Genomic DNA, 19,143 nt, shown 5'->3' with positions numbered 1-19,143 from the left:
ATTCTCCTCCAATTGGCATTTGGCGTAACATAATTTCTGCAGGTTCTTATATTGATGAGTTTCAAGTTGCTTTTACAACCTCTTTCATCAAGACAATAGGTGATGGCGGTTCTACTTCGTTTTGGCATGAACATTGGATCGGGAATGACAAGCTGTGCAAGACTTTTCCTCTGTTATATAGGGTGGAAGAAGATCAGAATGTATGTGTCAAAGATCGGTGGTTCAAGTCGAGTGATTGCGTAATCACAAACTGGAAGTGGTCTCGCATACCATGCGGTCAAACAGATGGTGAGCTGAGTAAACTGATCTGGCTGCTTAATTCCTTTAATTCGGGAAGCAGTAAAAAAGACTCCTGGAGCTGGGCTGTGACAACCCGGAAATTTCTGACCAAATTTAAACTTTATCTTTATATTATTCCGACACGATAAGTAAAGTTTGTTAAGTTGAATCTCAAGAAGTGTAAACTGTATTCATACATTCATTTAACCTTGACCAAACTCTGACGATTCACGAACCATTATAATTGGATTGGAAAATATACGTGTATATATATATATATATATATATATATATATATATATATATATATATATATATATATATATATATATATATATATATATATATATATATATATATATATTATAACTTGAAAACGTTAACAAAGTATTAGGTATAATACTTTACATGATCGTATTTGACGACGGAATTATAAGATAATATCAAATGATTGAATTATCAAGATACATTATGATATGATTACGGGTCTCTGTTGAGAGGTTCACTTTGAATTAGAAAACCTCTTCTTTTTAACGGTATTCGGAATAAATGGTAAAGTGATTTACAAGTGAGAACAAAGTGTCAATTAACGGGAACTAGACAAGGGTAAGTGGAATTCCTATTCGATGTCCTATATATGCGTCAACTATTTAAACTTTCATATTACTTAATGTGAAAGTAAGGTTATGGGATATAGATAACTTAGAAAATAAATATCGACGTTTTATCTTAAAATGATTTCGTACGTTCATTTAACCTTTGGACTTTATCTCACGCCTCATCAATATTTAATGATTTAGAAACTTGAAACCTATTATATATAAATTTTGCTTTTCAAACACGATATAACGCTTTCCATTATTTTAATTTTTTTTAACAAAATAATTCTTAAATATATATTAGTTTTGAAAAACAAAAGTTATTATATTTATTTGATTTAGTACTAAAACGTTTTCAATTCAGAAAGAACTTTATTATCAAAACGTTTTATAAGATACTTTGTTAATGAATGTTGAAGGATTTAATTAAAGCTTATATTATAAATTACAAGTATATATATAGTGTTTCAAAAACGTAAACGTGATACGACATAATATTTTTCTATTATTAAACGATTATAAATGAACTTTGAAATCTAATTAGTTTTGAAAAACTAAATATTATAAATATTTCAATTATATATATAATGTGTACAAGTTTATATTTTAAATGATCATATATATATATATATATATATATATATATATATATATATATATATATATATATTTTACAAAAATATAATATTAACTTAGATATAAAATGTTTTGAATTAAATATACTTTGATAAATAACGAGACGTTGATTCATATAAGTAAATAACCAAAACACTCAAATGAATAAGTTATATTTCAATTAGTATAATTACTAGTGAAATAAGTTTAATTATTGATAAAGGTACGTGTCGCGAAACGTAAAGTACAAGTTTTCTAAGCGTACGAAAGAACGTTCGAAAAACCGGAACCGGTACGTAAGTCGAGCGTCAACGTACAATTCATCGGTGCTAAAATTACAAATCAACTATGCACGAGAATATAATATAATATTTAATTAATTCTAAAGATTAAATATATTATATATTAAATAATATATATATATATATATATATATATATATATATATATATATATATATATATATATATATATATATATAGAGTAGAATTAGGAGTGTCGACAGTGTAAGTTAAAAGATCCTGAGCTGTTAAAGTATGTCATGCGAGTGCATGATAATATCAAAGGGACTCTATGCGATCGCATGGAGTCTAATTTCTAGAACTCTCTATAAATGGAACTCGTTCAGTGCATTTTACACACACACATATCAACATTCATCTATATTACTCCATATTTTATTATTTATATAATTTATTATTATTAAGATTATTATTATTAATCTAGTTATAATAATATTAGTAGTATTATTATTATTAGTATTATTATACATAAAATATTACGACGGAGTGCTGTCGAAGTGATTTCAAAATGGTTTTTCAAGTGGGATAGAACTAAGGAAATTATGGGTTATAGCTATGGAGGTTATGGGTATGGATCGGGGGTATGCTCGTGAGTCAAATCTAGTATTTATCATCTCCGTTGCGTCTACGTACTTTCCTACAATATTGAATCACAATATTGATACGTGAGCATTCATATCTTATCTTTTATATATTTAATAGTGTATCCATGTCTAGTGCTCGAGTATATATGTTATGCAAACTTGTATGCTTTAATTTTATCGTTAGATAGTTTATGATGAATCACGAATTTGATACATATGCTACTGATATAAAGTATAAGATATGCATGTCGTTGGAAAGCTATCGAAAAATTAATAACTTTTCATTTAGAAATCGCGTGATTTCGATGAACGGATTAAAAGATATGGTCAACTGAATTATAATTAACATTAATTGAAATTGCTTTTGAATCTGCAATTGATATTTAAAAAGTTGTTTATAAGATTGATAAATTGAATTTTCAAATATTACTAATCGAGTAAATGAATTTTTATATAAGGCACGTCTCGTCTTGTTGAACAATTGTCAAAGTTGACTGTCTTATCATGTTTTAAAGCTTTATAAACACTATAATCTGGTTTTACAAGTATTGGGAAACGATATGAAATGTTAAAATATATTCAATTGCCATGATCATTCAAATATAATATAACTCTTGAAATAAATAATGTTTTGAGTTTGATAAACTATAAATTCGTTCAACTATCAAGACTTATACTATGTTAATTTAATAAACATGTATAGATTTAAAGATCATATTGGGTCAGGTTGACTTTTTGAAATGACTTTTGTTAACTTTTGTATGACGGTCTCGAGCATTAGGATTGTGATACACTATGACCTGACCTAGCTTGTTAGACATGTATTGACCAACATATGTTATGTAGGTTGAGATCTACGGTTATTTTGCATTCCGAGTTTCGGTCACATTTCGGTGAATGACCTTATGTGCTGCTAAAGTGAGTTTCATTTGCTCCTTTTTAATTGCTTTTGCAATCTATATTTTTGGGCTGAGAATACATGCACTTTATTTAAAACACAATGGACACAAGTACATACTTAATTCTACACTGAGTTTGAACTGAAAATCCCTTAGCTTTGGTAACTAGTAACTGCCGGTTATAAGAACTGGTGGGCGCGAGTAGTTGTATATGGATCCATAGGGCTTGACATCCCCGTCTGTTCCAGGTATAGAAACCCTAGCCTGAACTATAAAACAGACGTATGCTATTTGAGTTTAGTACACGTTGGTTTGCGTGTATTGTACATGTTGGTTGCATGTATGTTAAAACAGGGGTACTTATTATATATACGTTAAGTTTAGTTACCAGGGTGCTCAATCTTGTAAAATATTTTGATAAACGTTTCTGGATGAAACAACTGAAATCTTGTGATCCACCTTTATATACAGATTATGCGCAACATTAAAACTATGAACTCACCAACCTTTGTGTTGACACTTGAAAGCATGTTTATTCTCAGGTTTCTAAAAGTCTTCCGCTGTTTGCTTATATGTGATACAAGCTATGTGCATGGAGTCATACATGCTTTATTCGAGAAAACGTTGCATTCACAAAATCACCACCATGTATCTTATCTTGACTGCATTTTCAACGGATGTAGTATTGTAAACTATTAATTACGGTGATTGTCTATATGTAGAAATCATTAAGCATTAAAAACCTTGGAATTTGATATTCAATTATGGTATGCCTTTTCAAAAGAATGCAATGTTTACAAAACGTATCATGTAGAGGTCAGTACTTCACTGTGAAATCGATGAATGATGTATTCGTCCAAATGAGTTTGGAGGGATCATCACATGGGCTCTTGCTATGAACGGTGTATATACGGTCAAGCATCTCTCGGTTTTATTAGGCGAACAGGTACTGGGACAATTTTCTTCTCAACAATGCACGCTTCGAAACAAACTTGTACCGAAAAAGGTCGAAATCTTCATTTGCAGAGCTCTAAAAGGAAGGTTACCTGTAAAGCTTGAACTTGACAAAATGGGCATTGACTTACACTCCGTAAGATGCCCTATTTGTGATGACGAGTTAGAATTGGTTGAACATTTTCTCATTTCATGTACGTGTGTTGAAGACATTTGGCTTCGAGTATTCAAATGGTGGAATGTTGGATCCTATGTATCTACAACTCTTTCGGATATTCTAGGAGAAAACAGCTCGCCTTCATCGTCCAAATTCGGTGAATCGTTGTGGCAAGCTACTAGATGGATAAGCGCTTATCTTATTTGGAAGAATATGAATAATTTGGTCTTTCAAGGCAAAAAATGGACCTCTCCTATGGCGCTAAATGAGATACAATCCCCGTCCTTCGAATTGCTTTCTACAAGATCAAAAGAGAAAAAGATCGAATGCTTACATGGATCTCAAATCCAAGCTACTACCTTAGTGTTTCATGACTTGTAATTTAATTCTTCGTGTATATAGATTGGTTGCATACTTGCAACCGAATGTAAGCTTCGTGTAATTTTTTGGCGGCCCAAGTAATTTGGGCATCGCTTTTCGTTGTAACAGTCGGGCTTTTAATAAAATCATTTGCTTTTCAAAAAAAATTATCTTGCTACAGATATATCTGATTAAATTTCTTTAAATAATCGTTTACATAACTAAAAAGTACTAATCTAGCCTCTATATAAGACGGTTGAAGATAATTATGTTCATAACTAAAACACTTGGGACTTTAGCCTTTATAAATTCTACATAGTTACCCTTATAGCTCTTTTCCTCCTTGGTACCCAATGTAAAGAATTCACATTCACATTTTTTATGAAAGAAATGGGTTTCATATTTCTGAAGTAGTTGTATGAAAAAGTCCAATATGTTGATGTAAAACCAATAAGAAAGATTCCTGTTCCATAGTACATACAGGAAACCTTTTTGAGAATACTATATCCAATAATCAAGATTCCTATTCCATTCAGTTATTACTCTATATACCTAAGAGGAGGTCAAGTGAATAGTGAACTTCACAATCCTCACAACTTTACAACAAACTTTTTAGTTATTACAATTTAACCCCACATTTTATAATACTTAACTCTATATTTTTTACAAACTTACCACAACTCTTTCACACTTTATAATTTAACCATACAACTTCTCATTCATTAACTTTTTTATTATTACAATTCAACCCCACCTTTTTTAATACTTTAACTCTATAGTTTTCATAAACTTACCACAACCTTTTCACACTTTATAATTTAACCATACAACTTCTCATTCATTATAAATCGAGCTCATACTTTTTACTATCTACTAACTATTCATTATTATTATTATACGTTTATCTAAAAAACAAATCAATGAATAATAACTTAGTCTCATGCTTAAAATATTTGTACCCCATGCTTTGGATGTTATACACACAAGGAAACACTGACTATGACTAAATTGAGGGGATAAATGGTAATTTTTTTGGCTAAAATTGGGATTCATCTTTTCGTTGAGGTTGAGTAACGTTTAACCGACATAACCGTTAAATTCAAATAATTTTACGAATTAAATGCGATAAATTATATTCGAAACGGAGCCCCAAAGCGAAGCGAGAGCTCCTCACCTAGTTAGTCAAATTTTACAATATATTAGTACTGTAGTACATTAAAGATTAAAGATATCTTTTAATACAAGTTATATTCAATAGTAAGATAGATAATATTATATATTACATATGTTTGACCAATAATAAATTTTAAAAAGAAAAAAACAGTGTGAAATGAAAGATGACCTTTGCTAAATGCAAAGAGACCTTATGATAAATGCAAAGAGACCTTATGATTCATGAGATGCTTTTCCCATTTCTCAAAAGCCAACATATCTTGCTCCAAACTCACTCTTGCAGAGTCTTTGTGCATGTTACTACACCTCCACACACACACACACATATTAATTACACAACAAACACATTGCCTTACCAAATTACCAAAATACCCTTATTGGAATCTAATATACTAGCCAAGTACAATCAAACAAAAGATTCAATCTGTCACAATCGAATAATATGTATTATAAATAAAATATTGCATTGTTGAATAATCATGTTTCCTCATCTCAAAAACAAGTGTATCTCATCTCACATGAAGCCAAGAATCCAAGAAAAAGTAAAAGAATGAACTAATCCTGCAAAATTTCACCCTTTTGTGTAGTATTCTTATTTTTATGAGCTCTCCCACATTAATTAATCGCCGTGAATATACTATTTATCGATAAAATAAGTAAACTTCTATACATTATCTTTGCTTAAGATGTGCAGATGACCTTTCCAGCAATTATTTTCAGATTTATCATCTTCTCCATCATCAATACTATCACCGCCAGTCGTGAAAGTTCCATTTCCATCGGTGGCACAGTTCAGAAGCGGTCCATCAGGAGAACCCGAATGAGAATTCAAGTATTTTTCAGCATACTGATCATGGGGTTGGGTCCCACCTCCTGAACCAGTACCTGATGGATGCCTTTTCGTATGAAGACGATATTTCTACAATTGGCAACGTAAACAAAACCATTTAGAATTTAGCTTAAAATAGAGTAATTGCAGTAGATTATAAATAAACAGGTGATAGCTTACTTGCAAATGGCTCTTTACTTCATCATTGGTGAGACCATCAATATGCATAAGCTCCCGGATCTGCTTCGGGGTAGCAACTGCAAGAAGATTATAAAAAATCAAACTTAATTTGGGATTATGAAGATCAAGTATCTTTGAAACTTTAAGTAAATTGAACATAATCAGCACTAGATTGAATTTCTAATGGCATTATGTTCCATAAACCTAGGGTGCATTTAATTGTCTCTTAATTAAATGGTTCAACAATGGATGCTGAATAGTTCAGCATTCAATGGCTTGTTTCTGAAGAGTTCAGCATTGAATGGTACAACTAAATGCCGAACAGTTCAACATTCAACGTTTGACTAGGCATTTACGTACACTTCCATTAGATGTCAAGTTAGTAGTGTCAACATTTTTAACATTGAATGGCTATAAACCAATGGTTGCATTTTCATGAGACATCAAAAATGGTTTTCATCAAAGGTTGATCAATAAACAAGACATAACCCAATCTATACATAGCTAAAGATATGCCTTTTCACAAGTTTTGATCAATACTTTACAAAACCAAGTTTGATCTAAATCTAACACACCAAATAAACATTCACATTTCAAAAACTAACCTTTTGAACCACCAAGTTCTTGCAACGCATTAACAAATCGCCTATGCAATTCTGTAGACCAGCATCTTCTTTGTTTCCTAGACGTCTGCTGTTGTGGCTGCTGCGATTGAGGGTTACCGATCTTTATATCTGACTGAACATCCGGTAAAGAATAAGAAACCAAATTCTTCTTATTGGCAACAGCTTGTGTATCGAAAACGTTTCCCCTTGATAAACTCTTGATTCCAGGAGTAACAAGTGTCAGTCCAGGAGCACTAAATGGGATAAATTTTCCACAAAACGAATCGCGATTCTCATATTGTTCTTCCTCAGTTATCTATATAAAAATCAAATACATATATGAATCCAATAACAAATAGATGCATACATTTAACAAACACATTATTAATATATATTTCAAGTTTTTTTTTTTTTACCTTTTGATTTATTACTTGCTCCACTGGTTTCTGTTTCGAAACTCGATTTGTACCCAAATCATTGTCAATTGTGTTCCATAGCTGAGTAGAAGTTAACCAATTCTTCTTATCACTTTCATCTTTTGGATCATCATCATCATCATTATCATAAGGCTTCTTAATAGGTAAAAATTCTTTAAGTGGCTGATTATTTGAATTCTTACAAACCATTAATTCCTCTTTCAAAGTAACAATTGCTGAAACAACAGATAAAATAAAGCCAACATTAATTGAAGCAAATCATCGAACACTTGGCATACATCTACAAAATCATAAACGTATGCATTTACATCATCAAACAAAATCAAATTAACATACTAACCATCATTCATTATCATCATACAAAGCGGCAGTTCGCGTTTAAACGCATCAATTTTACTAATTTCCGTCTCTAACTCGGTAATGAAATCATCGATTTTAATAATCTTTTCAGATACGTTACCGATTCTTGTAATTTCACCCAAAAACTGACTGATTGTTTTAGGGATAAAAATCGGTTTTAGATCCAAACTCAACTCGTGAGGTGTAATCAATTTACCCATCACTAACTATTGATTTCGATTATCGCAATTGCAAAACAGAGGAAGTGAGGATCTGTATCTGTGTATATATCTATATGTATTTAGATATATAGTTGCGTGTAGATATAATTAAAATTTTGTAGGAGAAAGATTGAAAAAAGGAATCTAATTTATAAATTACTGTAGATGTAGATCATTATAATGGTATATACATCGAATATATAGATTTAGATACAGAATTAAGAATAATAAAATTAGATATATATGGAACAAAATGAAAACTCTGAGAGAGAAGAAATGAAGATTCTGTTTTATTTTCACAAGGGATTTTGACAGTGATTATATCTCACACGGTTCGTCGCGTATTTTTTAATTATATATTTTAAATTAAATTAAATTAAATTACAAATATATCTCTTGACTTGACCATTTGGCAATTCGATTATACTCAAATAAGTCGGACCGCGTCGAATAATAATATAATAACTAGTCCAGACCGGTCCGCGCGTTGCGACGGGGGCTTTCGGGATGCGTATTCATATTTAACGTAGCGTTGTGTATTTACAGAGGGGAACACGGCCCATGTGTTAAGCGCCGTTTTAGATATCGTTGTGTTAAGCATTTTTTAAAAAGTATCCGTTTCGAACGTAGTTTGTTTTGTTTTGTTCAATAAATTTTTTCGAGTGTAACGGTGCTGTAGAAAAATGTAACTCGCGGCGAGCAGAAAGATACGAGCTGTCGTTGTGTTTAGCGTTTTTTAAAAAGTGTCCGTTTCAAACTTGGTTAGTTTCGTTTTGTTCATAAAATTATTTCGAGTCTGACGCTGCCGTCGAAAAAATTTAACTCGTGGCGAGCGGGAAGATATGGGTTGTCGTTGTGTTTAGCGTTTTTTAAAAAAATTGTCCGTTTCGCGTATAGTTAGTCTCGTTGGGTTCGTAAGATTTTTCTGAATTGAACGGTGGCTTCGAAAAAATTTAACTCGCACCGAGCGAGAAGATAGGGTCCGTTATAAATTCTGGTGGAATTAGTTTCTTTTATTTTAATAAAATTATGTGTTTACACTTTTAACCCCTGAAATAGTGAAAACTTGAGAGGTTGTTATGTAAATATAGTCGAAGTTGAGGGACCGTTTGTAATGTGAACGCAAATGCAAAACGAACAACGAATATAGTTAAAACTACACTAAATGCCACCCCATTTAGTATGTAAAGGATAAATATAATTATAATTATATATTGTAATATGTGAAAAGCAAATATTGCTAGAAATTTTTATATATCTTTTTTTTTTCTTTTTTTTTTGAAAAACAAGCAAAACTTTATTAATTAACTTAAAACAAAGTACAATGCTCGGATATTAGGCATCCATGAGCACACGAGATTAGTTACATCGATACGAAGGTTGCAAAGAGAGCAACCCAATACAATACAAGCTAACTAAATAGTAAGAAACACACTTGAATTATTTAACCAGTCTATTTTCTTTCCTTTTAATATATGCGAAATTCAATCGAAGGATTTGGTTTGAATTTCAACTAGAGCGATCGGGGTGTTCCACGATTTACCGCGAAAAACCATACTGTTTCGATTTTTTCAAATGAAATAAAAACAAACTCATTCAACGGCTTGCCAAATTAATCTTCCACGTCTTAACATTTGAGAATGAGCAATTCCACGAAGTATTTCATTAGTGCTGAGGTTCGAAACGTTCCAAAGCCCCACCATCCAATAATACGGTTCCACACGTCCAAGGAGTGTTTGCAAAATATTAAAGCATGATCAATAGATTCCAAGTCATCATCGCAAAAAGGACACCTCACACTATGTAAGTCAATGCCCCGTTTATCAAGTTCAAGTTTGACGGGGATAAGTTTGTTGATTACCCTCCCTAAGAAAATTTCAAGTTTGTTTGGTACCAAATTGTTCCGAAGCGTCTCACTATTGTTGCTGTCGATTTCTAGAAGTTGTTCATCCACAACGGTTGAGATTTTTTTCACAGTAAACTTGTCGTCACCTGCCATGTTCCAGCACCATTCGTCCATCACGTTACTGTCCAGAACAGTACCCGAGAGTAGATCAGTGAGTGAATGAAAGCTCACCCAATGAACGGCCGAAGGGACTGTGATTCCAGTTCCATGTAAAAATGGGTCCTGAGCTGCTGTATTGCACACGATCACGAACAAACACATTCTTTGAAGCTTCAAGTCTGAAAAGTCTAGGGTATAACTCGCACAACTTGCTGCTGTCGGTCCAGATTTCGTGCCAAAAAGAAGTAGATGATCCATCACCAATTGTCTTCATAAAGGAGTTACTAAAAGGTACATTCAAATCATCAGTTGCCTTTCCTGCCAAAATAATGTTAGTGCAAGTGCCAAGAGATGAGGAGTGAGGTAAGTCACTACTCATCAACAAGCCACCACAAGAGCCATAGATACTACGGATAATTTTGACCCAAAGTGAATTACTTTCGGTTTTAAACCTCTGCCACCATTTTCCAAGTAAAGCAAGATTTTTACTTTTGAGAGAACCAATATTTAACCCCCCACCTCCCCATTCTCATAAGACGAGATGACATTATTCCATTTGACCCAATTTATTTTTGAACCCGAATCACCCCCGCCCCAAAAAAGAACGCCTCACTCTCTCAAGGGTTTTTAACACACTCGGCGGAGCACTAAAGAGAAAGAAGTAATACAATGGAAAACTCGTGAGAACCGATTTAATAAGAACCAATCGTCCACCAAATGACGTCGTACGCATTTTTCACTTCGACAATCGATTTTGAAAATTTTCAATTACCGGTTTCCAATCTTTCGACCGTTTCATTTTACACCCAATAGGTAGCCCAAGGTAGGAAAAAGGGAATTGCCCCACTTGGCATCCCATGAGATTGGCTATGGAATTAGCCTCAACATTATTGACACCTGTCCCGTGTACACAACTTTTTTTGGAAGTTAACTTTCAACCCGGAGGCGAGCTCGAAACATTTAAGTAAATTTTGGAGATTCAAAGCATTTGAGTGTGACCATTCACCTATGAAAATGATGTCATCCGCATATTGGATGTGGGATAAAAGGATTTTATCGTTACCCACTTCAATACCCTTGAATAGACCTTTTATATCTAATCTAATCTAATAAAAAAATTACATTGGTAAAAGGAAATGCTAACTATTACCCGAATTGCATAAGTTAAGCCTCATTCAATGGAAAAAAGTTTTTTATAACAAAAAATAAAATGCAATTACTATTATAATTTATTTTCATTAGACATGATTAATTTTAATTTAAATTATTTATGAAAACCTAAACATAACTAAATGTCCTTATCTTACGAACTTAGAGCATACAGAGTGGAGCTTAGTTCCTGAGCTCTTTTCCAACGGGGAAGCTATCCCCCACCCTCTATCATCTCTGTGTCATCGAGGTTTCGTTGTTCGTGTGATGTTCTTCTTCTTCTTCTTCTTCTTCTTCCCTTCTATTTTCATGCGTTGTCAAAGAAGAGATCAGGTAAAAAAATGAAGAGGAAATAAGTGGTGTAATGAGATATTGTTTATGTAGCTACTCATTACTTTTCTATATTTTGTTTTAGATACAACAACAACAAAACTCAATCTCATATATTTTGTTTTAGATACTTCTATCATATTTAATAGGATTTCTATATTTCCTTTGTGATACTTCCATCATATTTAATTGGAATACTAGCCTAGCTACACCTTCTTTAACTATATAATCACCTTTTACCATTTTACACTTTTTTAAAAAATTGCCAAAAAACACCATTTGTTTGCATCACTGGTGGTTCGAACTCAGGCTAACATGTTCGAACTTAGGTTAAGAGTTCGTGAGCGAGAGAAAGTGTCATGACCCCGTACAGTTAATTCGAACATAGGTCATTTCATTCGAACACATACTTGTTCACACAGAGGATCGAACTAGTCTAATGCTTTGTTCGAACAATTCAAACTCAGGAAATGTTAAAAATTATAATGCCCAAAGTCAAGATTTTCGCAAACAACAATTTATGTTCTCACATACAATAAAAATACACACCAATTCTTAAAACACAAACACAACAATATGAGATACATAACTTAGATTATAGTTTTCCCAAGTTAAGGGCAATCAACTACTCCCCATAACCCATTGCTTAATGCGATACTAAAGTCATCTACTTTTTTTTGAACGGTGATTTTTTGGCATCAGTAGATCATTTATTTCAACGACCCTCATCATTTGCACGTAACACACACGTTCGGACGGAAATCTGAACCCGATCGACGGTATCCGGGAACACATCCATTCGGGCAGTGTTCATAACCGGTATTGTGGTATATGTTTGCAAACACATGGATATGTTAGCATGTGATCTCCATTATCCATTTGATCATGATTCTGAGGCTTTAGCAAGGGACTACCGGACCAGGATGGCTAGGACACTTTTAGATCACGGATCGAAGTGAGACCACGTTACAACAATTGTTTGTATTTTGAACATAGATTTTTATGACGTGCGATGATTAAGGATGTTTAACTTTCAAATACAGATCTACTTGATATATATTTAACTTTAAAGTGCAAAGTTTTAAGGTTGGATATTCAGAGAGGTATTTGTTATAATTTAAACTGGACTGGCATTTAATGTTCGAACAAGTATTTGTTCTATATCAGTTGTGTTCGAACAAGTCTTTGTTCGAATAGGGTTTACTTAACTGTGCTCGAATAGTTGTTTGTTCGAACTCAAATTCGAACAAAAGTTCATTAGAATACAGTAGAAATTTGTTTGAATTATGTATAACCAGGCACTACTACAAAAAAGGAGATTCGAAACCGGTTTTAAGGGCTTTCGAAACCGGTTCTAAAACCGGTTTCTATGGGTAGGGGTTTCTAAAGTGGAGACCGGTTTTAAAACCGGTTTCGTAACTTGACTTTGAAAACCGGTTTTTAATAAAAAAAAACAAGTTTTCTATTCTTGATAATAGAAACCTGTTTTTTATTAAAAACTGATTTCTATTATCAAAAATTTTTAAAAATAAAAATTGAAAATAAAGTATCTTAGTATCTGGGTTTTTCTTTTTCTTAATTACAATATCTGGTATTACAAGATATGTACACATAACATCAAACCTTCGTTAAATAATACACGAATTGAAAAACGTAATAATCAAAATATATACACGAATTGGTTACAAGACCAAATGTTTATCTGTGTTATGAATCTAGACTATGTTTTAATTCTTACTTCTAACAAAATGTTGTTTGCAGAAGATATCATTGTAATAAAATTGGTGCAAATTGAGCAATATGGCATCATCTTCAAATTCACCATGTGTAGGCTGCAAGTTTTTGAGACGAAAATGCGAACCAGAATGTGTTTTTGCACCTTTCTTTCAACTACACCAGCCTCAAAAATGTGCAAACGTTCACAAAGTGTTTGGAGCCAGCAACGTAACCAATTGATCTAAAAATACACAAATATTAGCACATAAAGAAAATTTAACAACATCAATAAAAAAAAAATACACAAATCAAAGTAGTGGAACTTACAAAAGTAAATTTTTTGTTGTTTTTGAAAGTGTTTTATGAGAAATTTTAATGGAGTGAATGGAAGATGAAAGTGATGGTGGAGGGTAAAGTGAGGTTTTGATTTTGGTTTTGGTTCTTAGGTTTAAATTTACATCTCTCCCGCTCAAAAAAATTAAGACACCTTTTCGTATCAAAACCGGTTTTAACTGGAAAAGGGTTTCTAAAGTGAAACAATAGAAACCGGTTTTACGTAAAAAGAGGTTTCCAAAGTTGGAACCGGTTTTTAATAAGGAAGCGGTGTTAGAATAAAAGATGTCAGTCAACAAAAGTCAATTACCTATTTAGGTAATTTGACTTTAGGATTAGAAGTATTTGACTTCATCATCTCCCAATTTAGAAGATCACATGACTGATTCAATGCAAACAAGTAAACGGCTAACAGCAGGCTGCCAATATCAGCTTTTCCCTTTTATGCTATGGTGATTCTAAAAGTCTTAGTGGAGCCTAACCATATTTAGAAATAGCTGTTGTAATACTTGTGTATAAAACCAACACTTAGCAGTTGTAAATGAATATAATTCAATTGTATCAAATAATCAATCTATTCAATACAAGATCAAATTAATCACTTTTATCATGGTATCAGAGCTAACGGTGTAGATCAAGGGATCATTACAACCGTTTTTTTTTTTGCTTAAATAATCTACCAGAAAAAAAAATCAAGCTTCCATGTCAAAAATTGACGGTAGCTCGATTCATCAAACCAGCAGTAGTATGAAATATGAACAACTGAAGCTGAGTGAGAATAGTTACCTTAACGTTCTCTGTAAACCACCACCGGGGCCGGAAACTTCATAGCCTACCAAAAAGGTAAAAGGCTGAAGATGGCGGAGACGACGACAAAAGTGGCAGAGACGGCAGCTACGGTGGCGACTGTAGCGGCGGTCAGAGACAACCGTGAAATAACAACGAACAACACTTCAGCAATCAATCGAGGTACAGGGTTGAGATTAAAAATCTCAAACCCTAATAACAACTCCTCTTTTAATTTGCATAAATGAGACAAAAGGGTGAGGAAAAAACTCTTAAGCCTGAATTTTGACCCTGGTATTAAAATTAATTTGTATAATCCGGCCAAAATTGTGAGAAAAAATGCCTCTAACCCTCGATTGCAACAACCGATTAAATTGAAAAGGCAAAACCCTTCTCACTGCAAATCGATTTGTACAAGAGAAAAAAGGGGTAAACCATAATCGATTCAGTTGTTTGCAAGATCTGATGAGAGATCAAGGGTTAAACCCTAAACTCAAACCAAATCGATCAAGTAAAGCAAACCCAAGCCTGAACATAGCTGCCATACAAGAAAATGAGTCTGCTATTAAAGCAGATAGAGATGTGATGGAACCCTTAGACTCAAATATTAATCTCGGATTAGATATTAATAAAAGGGAAGGATCAAGACATGGCCCAACTAAAACTAAACAATTTGATGGCCCAACTAAAACTAAACAATTTGATGAAGGCCCAATTAAAACCAAGTGTTTAAAAAATATTACTGGCTCAAGTAATAAAATCGACTCTTTTAAAGATATGAATTTTTCAAATGTAAAAAATGAAAGTTTTTGTGGGAAAATTAATATTGTTTCAAACAAAATAAAAAATAATGAATGGATTTTTGACTGCGGTGCTACTCACACTGTGACTTTTGAAAAATCAGATTTTTATTCCGAATCAAAACCTAGGGTTAATAAAATTCAAACGGCCAATGGAGGCGTTGTACAAGTAGAAGGGGGTGGGAAAATTGAAATTACTCCGACTATGAAATTGTCTAATTGTTTATATATTCCAACTCTGTCTCATAAACTTTTATCTGTTAGTCACGTTACAAAAGAATTAAATTGTTCCGTTTTATTACATCCCACTTTCTGTATCCTTCAAGACATTAGGACTGGGGTAATTATTGGGCGTGGTACCGAACGGGGTGGTTTATACTATGTGGACGAAGTAACCCAACAAGGTACCGTGACACTTGCTCACGGGACACCTACGAGGGAAGCTTGGTTATGGCATAGGAGGTTGGGTCACCCATCAGCCGGATACTTACACGTGTTATTTCCTAGTCTTTTTCCGTCTAATGTAAACTTAAAATGTGAAACTTGTATTTTGGCTAAAAGCCACCGAAGTACATTTAAACCTAGTAATACTAGAAAAGAAGTTCCCTTTGCTCTAGTCCATTCTGATGTGTGGGGTCCTGCACCGGTTGTTGGGGGGAAAAATTTTCGATATTTTGTCTCATTTATTGACGATCATAACCGAATGACTTGGATTTATTTTCTAACCCACAAATCAGAAGTTTTTGAGAAATTTTCTCACTTTTATAAAATGGTTCAAACTCAGTTTAATAAAAACATACAAATGTTAAGATCTGATAATGGGGGTGAGTTTGTAAACTCATCAATGAAATCTTTTTGCGAAAATAATGGGATTATTCATCAAACCTCGTGTGCTCATACCCCAGAGCAAAATGGCGTAGCCGAACGTAAGAATCGACTACTTTTAGAAATGACAAGAGCTTTATTAAATGAATCCAAGGCTCCGAAAAGTTTTTGGCATGAAGCCCTTGCTTCCGCTACCTATCTTATCAACCGTTTACCTACTAAGGTTTTGGGCACAAAAACCCCTAACGATACGCTTTCTCAATTCCATACCCTTCCGACTTCATTTAGCATTGAACCTTGAATATTTGGGTGCTCAGTCTTTGTCCATATTCCAAAACATGAGCGTACCAAACTTGATCCTTGTGCGGAAAAATGTGTCATGGTTGGCTATGGAATAAACCAAAAAGGATATCGGTGCTATAGTCCCAAAAGACATCATGTTTTTACTACAATGAAATGTGACTTTGTCGAAACCGAATATTTTTATGATACCCAACTCACGAGTGAGGGGGAGAAAGAGGATAATGACACTCTCAGTTGGATAACCTGGATACCTAATCCTGGTAACATTCAAACACCAACACCAAATCCCGATACCGAATCATCAAACCCTGATCCCGATACCGAATCATCAAACCATGGTCCCGAATCACCTAATCATGATCCCGAATCACCAAATCCTTGTCCCGAATCACCTAACATTGAACCAAGTGAAATCTCCTCAAATAATGGAGTTCAAGAGGAACAAAACTGTCAAACTCAAGAAATACCACTTGACAACAATTCCACTTCTGCTGAAACCACAGAAAGATATGTTCTACCACAAAGATCCAATAGAGGAGTACCACCAAAGAGATTCTCTCCAGAAAAAGAATCTCAAAGATCAAGGTATCCTATGGCTAATATTGCACAAGGAAACCTATCCAATGAAGCACAGAAATTCAACTCTGCTTTATACTCTGAAGAAATCCCAACAAGTGTTGATCAAGCCATGAAATCTGAGAAATGGAAGAAGGCCATAGAAGAAGAAATGGAAGCACTTCAGAAAAGTGACACATGGGAAAAATGTGTCATACCTCAAGGAAAAAAATCAGTAGGGAATCGATGGGTGTTTACAATAAAATACAAACCAGATGGAACTATTGAAAGATATAAAGCTCGATTGGTTGCGAAAGGATACAATCAGACATATGGAATCGATTACTCCGAAACCTTCTCACCAGTTGCGAAAATTGATACCATTAGAGTTCTCTTTTCTATCGCTGCAAATGAAGATTGGCCACTTCACCAATTTGATGTGAAGAATGCTTTTCTACATGGCTAAATTAAAGGAATAGGTCTATATGGAAGCACCACTAGGATTCAGTGACAACTTCAAAAACAGGGAAGTTTGTCGACTTAAAAAGGCTTTATATGGGTTAAAACAATTCCCACGGGCTTGGTTTGGGAGATTTACTTTATTTATGAAAAATACGATTTCAAACAAAGTAACTCGGATCATACTCTCTTCTTTAAACGAAAAGGAAATTTGATTACATGTTTAATCATCTATGTTGATGATATGATAATAACAGGAAATGATAAACAGGAAATTTCTAACTTAAAATTAAACTTATTTAAAGAATTTGAAATGAAAGACTTGGGCAGACTTAAATATTTTTTGGGGATTGAGGTGTTACGATTCCAACAGGGAATATTTATCTGTCAAAAGAAGTATGTTCTTGATTTTCTTGCAGAAACAGGTATGACTGATTGCAAACCAGCTGATACTCCGATGACTCCAAACCAGAAGCTATATATGGAAGATGAAGCTGATCTTGCTGATAAAGGGCAATACCAAAGGATGGTGGGAAAACTCATCTATCTTGCTCATACTCGACCTGATATAGCACATGCAGTTGGAGTTGTGAGTCAATTCATGCATCAACCACAGGTTCACCATATGGAAGCCGTAATGAGAATCATCAGATATTTGAAGAAAACAGCGGATCATGGAGTTGTTTTCAAGAAAAATGGGCATCTAAGAACTCAAATATATACAGATGCAAGTTGGGCTGGAGAAAAAGGGGATAGAAGATCTACATCCGGATTCTTTACAATAGTTGGAGGTAATTTAGTTATATGGAAAAGCAAGAAACAAAAGGTTGTTTCTCTATCAAGTGCAGAATCAGAGTTTAGAGGGATAGCCAAAGGAGTTGTAGAAGCATTGTGGACCCAAAAACTACTAACAGAGATCGAATTTCCACCAGAAGATAGCATTCAGATATTATGTGATAACGAAGCAGCCATTGCCATATCAGAAAATCCAGTTCAACATGACCGAACCAAACATGTGGAAGTTGATCGACATTTTATTAGACAAAAATTAGATGATGAAATCATTTTCCTTCCATCAATTAGATCCGAAGATCAGCTAGCCGATATCCTCACCAAGTCAGTCAACGGGAGACTCTTCAGCAATGTTCTCAGCAAGTTGAATGTTGGAAATCCCACCATTCAACTTGAGGGGGAGTGTTAAAATAAAAGATGTCAGTCAACAAAAGTCAAATTACCTATTTAGGTAATTTGACTTTAGGATCAGAAGTATTTGACTTCATCATCTCCCAATTTAGAAGATCACATGACTGATTCAATGCAAACAAGTAAACGGCTAACAGCAGGCTGCC

At 33.6% G+C, this 19,143-nt stretch overlaps 2 protein-coding genes across 2 annotated transcripts; one reads left to right on the top strand and one right to left on the bottom strand.

Annotated features, from left to right (window-relative positions):
• Positions 1-6,328: 6,328 nt before the first annotated feature.
• On the bottom strand, positions 6,329-8,799 carry LOC139897963 (transcription factor HHO5-like). The gene is made up of 5 exons (XM_071880679.1): positions 8,314-8,799; positions 7,953-8,188; positions 7,537-7,852; positions 6,932-7,008; positions 6,329-6,841 (listed from the first exon to the last, which is right to left on the bottom strand). Exons 1-5 carry the CDS (start codon positions 8,531-8,533, stop codon positions 6,587-6,589), a joined length of 1,104 nt encoding a protein of 367 aa, XP_071736780.1. The 5' UTR covers positions 8,534-8,799; the 3' UTR covers positions 6,329-6,586.
• Positions 8,800-14,923: 6,124 nt separating this feature from the next.
• LOC139901540 (uncharacterized) lies at positions 14,924-17,814 on the top strand. Its single transcript, XM_071884239.1, has 5 exons — positions 14,924-15,035; positions 15,235-16,298; positions 16,795-16,859; positions 17,015-17,723; positions 17,809-17,814. Exons 1-5 carry the CDS (start codon positions 14,924-14,926, stop codon positions 17,812-17,814), a joined length of 1,956 nt encoding a protein of 651 aa, XP_071740340.1.
• The last annotated feature ends 1,329 nt before the right edge of the window (positions 17,815-19,143 follow it).

The sequence above is a fragment of the Rutidosis leptorrhynchoides genome, chromosome 3, assembly GCF_046630445.1.
Source record: "Rutidosis leptorrhynchoides isolate AG116_Rl617_1_P2 chromosome 3, CSIRO_AGI_Rlap_v1, whole genome shotgun sequence".
NCBI classification, from domain to species: domain Eukaryota; kingdom Viridiplantae; phylum Streptophyta; class Magnoliopsida; order Asterales; family Asteraceae; genus Rutidosis; species Rutidosis leptorrhynchoides.
Note: the sequence above shows the minus strand (reverse complement) of the source record. Positions and strands in the feature narration are given on the sequence as shown.

Excerpts from the sequence above, each read along its gene's own strand:
- LOC139897963 (XM_071880679.1), bottom strand. The coding sequence starts at position 8,533 with ATGGGTAAATTGATTACACCTCACGAGTTGAGTTTGGATCTAAAACCG. Across the intron at positions 7,009-7,536 it reads AGAACTTGGTGGTTCAAAAG|TTGCTACCCCGAAGCAGATC; the intron begins GTTAGTTTTTGA and ends ATCTTCTTGCAG. Across the intron at positions 6,842-6,931 it reads AAGTAAAGAGCCATTTGCAA|AAATATCGTCTTCATACGAA; the intron begins GTAAGCTATCAC and ends TGCCAATTGTAG.
- LOC139901540 (XM_071884239.1), top strand. The coding sequence starts at position 14,924 with ATGGCGGAGACGACGACAAAAGTGGCAGAGACGGCAGCTACGGTGGCG. Across the intron at positions 15,036-15,234 it reads CACTTCAGCAATCAATCGAG|GCAAAACCCTTCTCACTGCA; the intron begins GTACAGGGTTGA and ends TAAATTGAAAAG. Across the intron at positions 16,860-17,014 it reads GTGCGGAAAAATGTGTCATG|TTGGATAACCTGGATACCTA; the intron begins GTTGGCTATGGA and ends TGACACTCTCAG.